An 11553-nucleotide genomic window follows, 5' to 3' on the forward strand; every position below is an offset into this window, starting at 1 on the left:
TGTCTCACTGAAGTTTTCTAACGTAAACTCAGAGAGACGCTTTGTTCTTTTACGAACTTCAGACGTTTTCTATCTCTCATTGTGCCTCGAAGATTTCCCCAGGATGCAGTGATGTCACTAGTTGCAGATTCCCTCCAACCAAATACGTTTTTTATTCACCGTGACTAATGGAAGTGTGGGCTTATCGTGAGAGTTCGGTTTACTGTTAATTCTACATTAAAATACAGTTATAGTGTTATATCATCCAAACGGGATTATATTATCAGTTAATACAGTCTTTATGTATACCGCCGAACCCCTTATCTGGCCGTGTTGTAACTTCGAGATATCCGAACATTCGAGATAACAAGACATATCCATCCAGACAGATCAAGTAAACTTGTTATAGATCCCGAGCAATACAATTGCATACACGAGACATTGAGAACGACACGCCTATACATGCGATAATACACTGATATATCTGCACTTGGAAAAAATTAAGCGCCACTTACAGTTTATATTTCCATATTAATTAGTATCATGTAATTCTTATATAATTTTATAACAAAGCACATATGTTTCTGTTTACAAAGTTACATAATATAATATTACAATACAGAAATCGAAATCGATTATCTAATGCCATGTTTTGTGACTGATCCCTTGTAATAATTATTCGATATCCCTTTCAGTTGCTTTCTCTTCTCCTTTGTATCCTATTGCTCGACCAAGTACTTGCGTGGAGGCGCGGGTGGTCCAGTCGACTATGGCGCCGCAGTTTGCTGTGCAGAGTTGCGTCCCTTTGGCACGCCAGAAACTTATGATTGTGGATTCGAATCCCGGTTCGGCATGATTATGTTTCTAGGTTTGTCAGCACCATGCCCGTGCTCTTGGGTTTCATCGAAGTGGTAAACGTCTGAGACCTGCATCACTTCAGGCTTTCCTCCCACATTAAGCTGACATACCGTGATATAACTGGAATACTGTTAAAAGCGACGTTAAACCCGACTCACTCTTTAACTCAGCCCGTGTTTTACCGAGGCAGGATAACAACAAGTACCATCTTGTACCATCTTCATTAATATTATATTATTGCTAAAATTCATACATGTCCATGTGAACACACAAGTGGCCACCGAATAAATTATTATAGCTTTTAACCGCTTTAGCAACCACCTGCCAAGACACGAAGAACCCATATGGAATAGAACCCGGACCCGGATCCGGGGTAGAATAGGTCTTCAGCAACCCATGCTTGCCGTAAAAGGCGACTATGCTTGTCGTAAGAGGCGACTAACGGGATCGGGTAGTCAGGCTCAGTGACCTGGTTGATGCATGTCATCGTATCCCAATTGCGTGGCTCGATGCTTCTGATATCAATAAGTGGATTGTGTGGTCCAGACTCGATTACTTCAGACCACCGTCGTAAAGCCGGAATATTGCTGAATGCGGCGTTAACAACAAACAAACAAACAAACAATAGAACCGGGAATTGTATGTGACGAACGAACGCGATATCTACTTGACTACCACACAGACACACACTCAGTACGCATACGTTAGTAACGTACAATAATCACACAAAACAAAAATTATATATTTTTCTTCATATAACACACCCAGAAGCTCGTCCCTGACCTAGTGACCTACAGCCACGCGTATCTATGTATTATTAATCACTCAGTACGTAGTAAGCGTGGAAGACGAGATGTTTAGGAAGAGGTGCGCGTCCCCTTGATTTCACTACTTGTCAGACAAGAGATGGTCTTTCCTGCCAGTGTGAGAAACAGACGCTGACAGATCCCCCTTACCTCACCGCCCCCCTTTCCCCTTATGGTTGACGATTTTCCTGTTATGTATGGTAAAAGGCCATTTTACTACGTTCAGCCACAGTACGCTTGGTAGTATAGTGATCGCTAATACGATGTGCTTGAGGCGAGCTGAGGTATGTATGGATGTTACCATCTTCATTAAGCATCTATCATCTTTAAGTTTTTATCCTTGTAGCAACGCTTTGGGATACCCCTTCTTCTTCTTCTTCTTGTGCTGGTACTAGTATTAACCTTATTAGTATATAATTTAATTCATTATTATGATCGTATCCATACACACTATTACATTTCAGTTTTATTTGGTGGTTGTCATGGGTTCACATTAACGTAATTCTGAAATATATTAATATTTCAGCACATATGATGAATATTTAATTCGTATTTATATGTATCTGATGTTTAACCCTGTCATTTCAGTAAATGGGTTAATTATATATTTGCTATTATTTTTATTTATTTCAATTATAGTATAAAGTCGAATAGTATAAATGGCATAAAAATGTATAGCTTGCTAAAACACCCCTATTAAATCAAATCTTTGCTCAATTTAGCGAAACATGTCTGCTTTCAAATGATCACCTTAAATCAGCTGTACTAAAATCAGTTTTGTCAGAGTATTTTGAAATATTGCAAATATCACCGAATTTGGACGTTTCGCCGCATGAACATCCGACCGTAATGGCTGACCTATACGGTGTTATTTAAAACAAATGTTTAAAAAAACTAAATAGAAAATGGAGAAACGTCAGAAATATTTAATTGTTTAGACAGGGAATATTGGACGTGAAAATGTTTTTCGATTCATTCCAAAACTCAGAGTGTCGATAAGGGTAATACTAATGGGGCAATACAGTAATTAAAGCGTTCGCTCGTCACCCCTAAGGACCGGTTTGTTTCTCCACATGGGTACAATGTGTGAGATTATTCTCGTTGTCATCCTCGTGATATAACTGGAATATTGTTTAAAGAAGCGACGAAGCTCAATCTCTCTGTACTGACAAATTTGTATGTGTACTTTGTAATAACAGTAATGATATTGCAAAGCAGTCGGCATCCCGTTCACCGCCAACAATGTATGCTGTGAGTGAGTGAGTGAGTGAGTTGGGTTTAACTCCTCTTTTAACAGTATTCCAGTTATATCGCGGCGCTTCAGCTTAATGTGGGAGGAAAGCCCAAAGTGATGCAGGTCTCAGACGTTTACCACTTCGGTGAAACCCACGAGCACGGATATGGTGCTGACAAATCTAGAAACATAATCGGGTCGAACAGGGATTCGAACCCACAATCATAGGTTTCTGGCGTGCCCAAGGGATGCAACTCTGCACAGCGAATCGCGGCGCCTTAGACGACTGGGCGACCCGTGCCCCCTGTACGTTGTGAAACTATGGAGTGATTCACCATCAACACTCGGACATTCACGTGTCGGTTGTCATACAATCAGATGTTTTCCCATGACATGCGTACGTCTACCAACATCGGGAAATCTTGCCTATGAGATACACTTTGATATACATATATATTGTGTAGACTTTGTTACGATCAACAACAACCTTAAAAAGTAATTCTTTTGGAGTACACGGGAGTTTTGATCAATTTATAAACAGTCGATGTTATTTTAATTTGTTTTAACCTATATGAATTTCAAACAAGTTCAGTTTCAGGTCGTGGTTTGGTTACTCTTCTTGTTTCTAAGTATTTCCGTTAGATCAAGTTAAGTCAAGTGCCTTAAACGTATTTAACCGAACAGGTTCGATGAAAGAGCGATACAAATCCGATATGGACACGAACAGGTAGAAAAGGTAGAAATCCTACATATTTACAAGAACGGGACCTATATACATATCTACATTAAACCATAAAAAGAAACATTAAAAGGTTTCTGAAGTTTGACAAATTAAAAAGATGCATGAAAGTGTATACACATATGGAGTGGGTGACTATTGTGTCAACTTCCACCCACATCCATCTCCCCTCCCCACCCCTTCACCCCACCCCTTCACCCCACCCCACATACTGACTCATGTCCACCCTAATAGCCCTCGTGATGATCCCTGGTTAGATTTGGTCCCCGCCCTATGCTTGTTGCAAGGGCGACTAAATGTATCAGGTTGTCCGGCTCGGTGGTCGAGTTGATTGCCTGTCATGATATCAATCACTGGTTTGTTTGAACCAGACTCGATTAATGACGGACCGCCGTCATGAAACTGGAATTGTGCTGAGTGCGGCGTAAAACAAAAACCATACAACTGGTTCCAGCTGCCCCCACTGCTTTTTCCTCATTTTACTCAGGGTTCCTCGTAAAGCACTGGGGGCGAGGGGTTAGCCTAGTGGTTAAAGCGTTCGCTCGTCACACCGAAGACCCGGGTTCGATTCCCCATATGCGTACAATGTGTGAAGCCAATTTTCCGGTGCCCCCAACCGTGATATCGATATTGCTGGAATATTGCTAAAAGCGGCATAGAACCATACTCACTCACTCACTCGTATAACATTGTATATGTATATTATAAACATAATTACATTGTATTATATTATAAATATAATTACAACAGTTACTTAATATATAAGTTAATAATGAAAAATAATAAAACATCAACAATTTCATGACAGTAACGACAGATGAGTAAATTAACCTCCCATACCACCAGGAAGTTAGAAATTGTCATTAACAACGCAGATAATTCTGACCAATCGAATCTCCTCGGCAACAATGAGTCATATTTCAACACTATTTCTTCGAACTGAAATCGACATCCGCGTACGACATCACTCGATACATGACCTGTGGACAGTGTCGAAGCTTGTGTCGTTTTCCCATTAGTAAATAACTAGCTTTTTCCATATACTTCGTGGACTGCCCCACACACGCTAAAACAAGCTGTAACCGGTATGTATGTAACAGTTTATATTTACATGGTCGGCCCAAAACATATCAGAGACCCGCATCACTTCGTTGCTTTCCTGGGGCGGTCGGGTAGCCTAGTGGTTAAAGCGTTCGTTCTTCACGCCGAAGACCCGGGTTCGATTCCCGACATGGGTACAATGTGTGAAGCCCATTTCTCGTGTCCCCCGCCGTGATATTGCTGGAATATTGCTAAAAGCAGCGTAGAACCATACTCACTCACTCACTCACTCACTCACTCACTCGTTGCTTTCCTGCCACAGTAAACTGATACGTTATGCTATAACTGAAATACAGTTCTAAGCGGCGGTAAAACTAACTCACTCACTTAAGCCTATCTCGGCGGCGTTTAATGTTTACTAATTTTACAGATATTTTTATTGACTTTAGTACAATAAAACCCATTGTAGGTTTAAGGGGTGTCTCCACTTGTAAAATTATTTTCTCAATTTGAGAACCAAAGATCACTGTTTCCATGGTTTCAAGACAATCTTATTAAAATCATATCTACGTTTTCGCTGCATCTCAACACAGCTGTGTTTAGCGATAGCGAGAACTAAGATATGATTTTAATGAGATTGGCTTCAAGATCGTAAGCCTTCTGTTTTGTACATTTTATTATTAAATATGTACAGAAGTACTTTTACCAATACTCTGTAATGCTTTCACACATAACGAGGAACCTCACCGCCAGTTTGGTCCTAAGACAAAGAAGTCATCTCTCTTTTTTTTGAAGCTACAAATCGGAACTCCAAAAAGGTTAAGTAAAAGAATATCATTTCCGAAGACTGAAATATTTGAATATTTTCTCTTTGCGCTCGTGCCCGAACGAACATGGTACCAGTATTAGACTGCATAATAAAATAAAATTAACAAAATAATATTTTCCTCAAAAGTGAGGAGGATTGTAGGATTTTTAATATATATATATTTGAAAATATATGTGATGATATAGGTGGAACATTTTTTAGTTTCCCCACCCCCGAAAACCAACAAGCACTCATTGAACTCGTCACTGTAGCACAATGTCAGAGTTCAAGCCAGTTATTTTATGGATAATAGAGTATGCTTTATATGACGCGGGAAATTTAAAAACTATTTTTTACAAGCAATTAAAATTAAATGATTTAAAGTGACGCCAATGCTCGAGAAACAAATGGTTTTTTTCAGCCTAATATTGCGGTCATATTGTGACACATCTTGAAGTCGCTTCCAAATATGTGATGGTATAAATATGTATATCGCCATTCCATTAGATAAGAAGGCATAAACAACACTCTGCTGTTAACTATATTTCTCATACATGCATCTTTGTCTATATACATTGTTTACTTTTGGGAGATGGGGTTTTAAAACAAAAAATAATTTCTTCCAGAAAATACAGTAAAAAAGCAATGTTGGTAGATGAATTTGCATTTGGTCGAATGTATTAATTTCGTTGAAAACATATCACCAAATAATTTAGTTGTATATTGTATAAACGTTCACGCTTTGTCAGTCACATGTATAAATGTTCAGAAGAAAAAGGGTTGACTGCGTGACCCTGCAACCTCCCCTCCCGGGAACTGAAAGCGCACCACATATCTAACTGCAGTTGTCATAGTTTCCATCATGGAAAGGCGTTTCTTGTTGGAATGTGGAATATGTAGGATGTAGTAATGTAGCATTACTGTACGGGCTAGGCGAAAGAAAAAATAATCTGGTTCACGGACTGTGAGATAGACTAAGACACCCGCTCAACAGTATTAATTCTGACTGATATTTTATACGACAATAGGCCGCGGTCTTGGGAAAAAGAAACTACACATCCATGTTTGTTTGATGATGGCTAAACGAAATTGTTATCAGGAGGTGATGAAGTTGACTCAGGTATAGAGGATCTCACATGCATCATTTGACAGACTACTGTTTTCAGCCTAGTAACGTTTGTAATTGTTTGGTCAATTCTAAATTAGAAGTTAATACTTTCTTTTGCCCAGCAGTTGACATATCCTCATCTATTTCACGATGGTTATAATAAAAAATATATGATCTCAGAAATACACGTACAATATTCTGTCACTTCTGTCACTTTATTACTATTTATTATTCGAGGATGTTTGATTTCGGACAGAATAAATCCCTATCGCTGACGAAATCATGATGATGATGATGATGATGATTTATTTATTTATTTATTTATTTACTTGTTTGTTTGTTTATTGAAATCTAAAATGCAGTAAAGAAGCTTTGGGTGATCCTGACTCATTATTATTATTATTATTGATTATTATTATCATCATTATTATTATTATTAATCGTATTTTGCAGATGATGAACGCCAGTAAGATGTCCCTATCACCTCATCTGGTCAACTGCACAGAACCCGTATGCAATTCGTCCTTGACCGAAGTGGATCACGACCTATTGCTGCAGGAGAATGACAGACATGCACTTCAGTACATTCCGGTGATGATCTACGTCGCCATGCTCATGGTCACCGGCGTCTTTGGCAACGGCCTAGTTGTCTACGTCTATCGTCGTCGCTTCAAGAAGACATCCTCCAATTACTTTATCCTGACCATGGCCATCTTTGACCTTGTCGCCTGCTTGGTGGGAATGCCCACGGAGATCTACGACCTGCGATACCCGTACGCCTTCTACAGTTCATCCGGATGCAAGATCTTCCGGTTCGCGGAGACGTTTTCGATATATGGGTCTGCGTGTGTCTTGCTTGAAATAGCCTTTGATCGTTACTTCAAAATCTGCCGTCCGCTGATGGTGATCAGCTTGTTTAAGATCAAGATGTTGTGTATTCTTGCAGCGGTTATGGCCCTTGTTCTTTCGGCACCCGCAGCAGTCATCTTCGGCATCAGCCACCCCGTCATCCCCAACACCGACATCATGGGCTACGACTGCTCCATCGACAAAGACTACAAAAACAAGGTTTTCCAGATAGTGTATTACGGCGTTCTGATGTTGATCTTCGTGGCATTTCTTCTGATCCTAACGGTCCTGTACATTAGGATCTGGATGGAGATACGAAGCCGACAGAAAATGGTGATAGGAGACCAAATCTCCAAACCAACAGAGGAAGTGCATGAGAGGAAGAAAATGCGAGTCAAGTACCTCCCAAGCGTAAGCGACGAAGACTCGTGCAACAACAGCAACGGCCATACTGTCTCCGCTACTCAAACCGTACGCTCCCGTTTCGCAAGCTTGTCCGCGTATGCATCCAAACTCCACGTAAGTCGTACGACAATCGTACTTTTCGCCGTGACCGTAGCCTTCCTTATAAGCTATTTGCCTGCTATAGTCATTATGATCATCCGATCTGTGGACAAAAGCATAGAAGAGACTCAAAGCACCACGGCTGCCGTCACAAGCAAGCTCTTCTCAAAGTTCTTTCTCATCAATAACGCAATTAATCCAATTATCTACAGTTTCTTAAACATTAACTTCAGACGCCAGGCTAAAATAGCGATCAAGAAAATCCTATGTTGTGAACGAAGGAGAAGGCGATACCCCCAGAAATGTGACTCTGATAGAAGCACGAAGAAGGAAATGATTCCTATTGACTGTTGACATTGGTCGAGTAGCTTGTAAGTGTATTAACACCGACTATAGCGAACCCCGCTATACCGGAACTCACCTTTTCCGGACGATTACTGTTGGTCACGCCTCTACACATAAGAGGATCGTATCCAAATACCCATGATTCTTTAAACAGACATCTGTTAATCCGGACGATTTCAACGGGGACAGACCGTCCGGATTAACGAGGTTTTAGTGTATACACCTCATGATTGAGATGGCCGGCCCATCTCCTCGCATTCCTGTAGTATGCTTGTATTTGCATAGAACCACCTGGTTGTATTAATAGGAGTAGTGCTGTTTGTGGTGTATGCTATGTGTGAACAATGTCTGCTGCGTCACAAAATATATATACTTAATTCATGTAAAGGGGAACATATTCATCCTATATATGGAGGCCGGGGCAGTCGTCTAAGGTGCAGAGTTGCGTCCCTTGGGGTACCAGGAACATGTGATGCTCGGTTCGAATCCCAGAGTGCCTTGGTTATGTTTCTTGGTTTGTCAGCACCATATCTGTGCTCGTTGATTTCACCAGGGGTGGTAAAAGTCCCACACGACTCCCATATCAAGCTGACACGCCGTTATGTAACTTAAATACTGTTAAATGCGGCCTTAAACAAAACCACTTTCTCATACTATATATTTTAATTGTTTAACCATTGAACATATTTTAATTACATATATAGAGAGGAACTGTACATACATCGGGCTATTTTGTCTCAGTTTTGTCTCCTAGTATTTTCACGTCTTTAGAATTCACCAGTTGTACATGGAATAGAATGTGACGATAGATTAATGAAGGGTGTATCATAAAAATATGGTATATGGTGCGTTTCCTTTGCTTACAGTATATACGACACACGACAGGGCACGTACCTATTGTACGTGTTTTTATATCACCATGGTAAAAAATATAACCCTGTTTTCTAATATATAGCTCTTCATCCTTTTATAAATGAATTTATGTGAAACAGCTTTAGGCGAAACTTAAACATATAATAATGGAAATCCTGCTTAACGGTGCACATATTTACTTGGAGACATAACACGCCGCGAAGCACCAGTGACAGTGCAGGGAGTTTAGACGTAATAGTGGTAAAGCTGTATCCGCAGGTCGGAACTCGGCGTGACGTCGGTGTGAGTTTGGCCCAGTCACCCATGTGTTAGTAAGCAGGCTGCCACCAGGAAGGTAGACCAGGACAGTAACTTCACGTTGGGGCGGAGTAACTCGTTCGCCCTTTAGGTGCCCCTAACCCAGTTTCGGTACAAAATGATCATAACGTACAATTCAAGCTTAACGATGCTCTCAGAATCAGAAGGCGGATAACGTCGCCTTCAGTTTTTTTCTCGTTTGGCGTTATATTTTTATTGCTTGGTTTACGGATGTGCTGAATCAGATCAAATTTAAACTTGATTATAACACTTATGAATAAAAAATCACAAACTGTTTTCCTGCCTGACCTAGACATGATACATTGACCCATAATGTTCGCTCAAATACCACGCATAGGTTCACATGCACTTCAAGCAGCGTATGGAATTATCTGTCACAATTTTAACATTCCTGTCAAATGTCACAAAAATTTCACATGGAAAATCGAGATTATTTTTCTTACCCCACCAACCTACATTTTTACAATAAAAGAACTAATTTTCATTTCACAGACCAAAGAAAAAATATCCATACACTACTGAACAAAAAACTGTGCAATTTAGTGGTATTATCTCGGGGAGGGAAGAGCATTTAGAGTTGAGGTATTAATTGAAAAACACCAAGTCTTGGCATGAGCCAGGGGGACTGTTTAAGGCCGCAACTATTTATAATAATTTCGTTGTAAATTAAACCTATACTTATATTGTTTAGTGTGTTTTTAATATTTATTTTAGAAAGTGCGCTTATTGTTTAACTACGCATAGGATATTATTGGCTACGAAAATGAACTAAAAAAAGAAACCAAAGCAAAAACATTACTTGTAGGTTAAATTACAAATTACAAATTGGTTATTTTGACTATAGATACTAAATCGATGCACCTCGTCGCCGTTTAGTAAGTTGTAGTTAGTTGTGTTTGAAGTATTCAAATGTTGATTTAATGTCATATTACATGAAATATCACTCGTTAATGTTTTGTTTGTGTATAAATGTCGATATAATCCTATTTGTTATTTATTCGTTATGTATATACTAACATGTTAAGATTGTTTATATGGTTTGTGTCCGTGTATATTTGATATCTTCTGGAATTGTCTAATTTAACGTTTTGTATATTTCCATGCTATTTGTATAGTGTTGTTTGCGGGTCAAACTAGCGACGGATCTCACGTGCTACATGTACATCGGTGTATGGAGTTTAACCGGGGCTCAATCACCTTTGAATTGCCTGATTTCACATGACTTATCTCCCTTTGTCTCTTCTGGTCACTTCAACATCCGGGCACTTTCAGTTTACATATAGCCAATTTATGGCGTGTATCGAACAGTTTGAACAGTTTCACTAGACATCGGCGTAACACTTGTAGTATAAGTTTTTAATATAATAACACACTCGTAAGCCCTTGGGTATATGTGGTATTAGATTGGGCCGTATAGTCTGATTATGTCCCCTGGTTGGTGAATGTCATGGCCGTGCTCTTGGGTTTTTCCACGTCTGCTGCCTTCATCACCCTTAGAGTATCTTAAATACTGCCCAAGGCGGCGTTAAACTCAACACACACACTTACTATTATGCTCCAAGTGCCTATGATTAACCAAGAGAAAATTAAGCCTTTAACCCAGATTTTGATAAAAATTTTTTTTAGTTTTATCAAGCTGTTCCGGTTGAATTGAAATAATGTTCATCATAATATGCTCCGACTGTCATGCCTTCAGGTTTTAAAACAAATGTTTTCATAAAATGACAGCATGATTTTGAAGCAATGAATTTTGTAAATTCTATCAAAATATGTAAATCATTTTTTGCACTTGGTAGGACATGGGAATTATTTTGAAATCCCTGTTTCTAGCGAAATGAATTTCAGTATTCAATTCGTGTATTCGTGATCACTCGCCTGTCCGGAACATATATTGAAATATGCGAGTAGTGACGAATGTGTCTTGACCATGCGTTTGTTCGCTGTTTTGTATTTACTGTGATTATCAGTATTGTTTAATATCCTGTCGTGTTTGGACAATGTAGATCTATACCCGCTATTGTATTGGAAGAGTTTAATGTTGTATTAATGGGCTTTCATTTCTTCATAGCCATAACGACGCCGTTCTTTGAT

General features: G+C 39.4%; 1 protein-coding gene across 4 annotated transcripts in view; it reads left to right on the forward strand.

The window, feature by feature from the left end:
• The window catches only part of LOC139444756 (orexin receptor type 2-like), a 149320-nt gene extending 139009 nt beyond the window's left edge, over window positions 1–10311 (forward strand). For 2 of the 4 annotated variants that reach the window (XM_071225696.1, XM_071225698.1), the window contains one exon: window positions 7027–10311. In XM_071225696.1, the coding sequence (XP_071081797.1) occupies window positions 7027–8280 (1254 nt within the window). In that variant the 3' untranslated portion in view covers window positions 8281–10311. Of the gene's footprint in view, window positions 1–1840; window positions 1928–4583; window positions 4702–7026 lie in introns of those variants that run through there. The other 2 variants (XM_071225695.1, XM_071225697.1) reach the window with 2 other exon arrangements.
• Window positions 10312–11553: the final 1242 nt, after the last annotated feature.

The sequence above is a fragment of the Haliotis cracherodii genome, unplaced genomic scaffold (assembly GCF_022045235.1).
Source record: "Haliotis cracherodii isolate W230 unplaced genomic scaffold, xgHalCrac1.p SCAF_6, whole genome shotgun sequence".
In the NCBI taxonomy this organism is placed as follows: Eukaryota; Metazoa; Mollusca; class Gastropoda; order Lepetellida; family Haliotidae; genus Haliotis; species Haliotis cracherodii.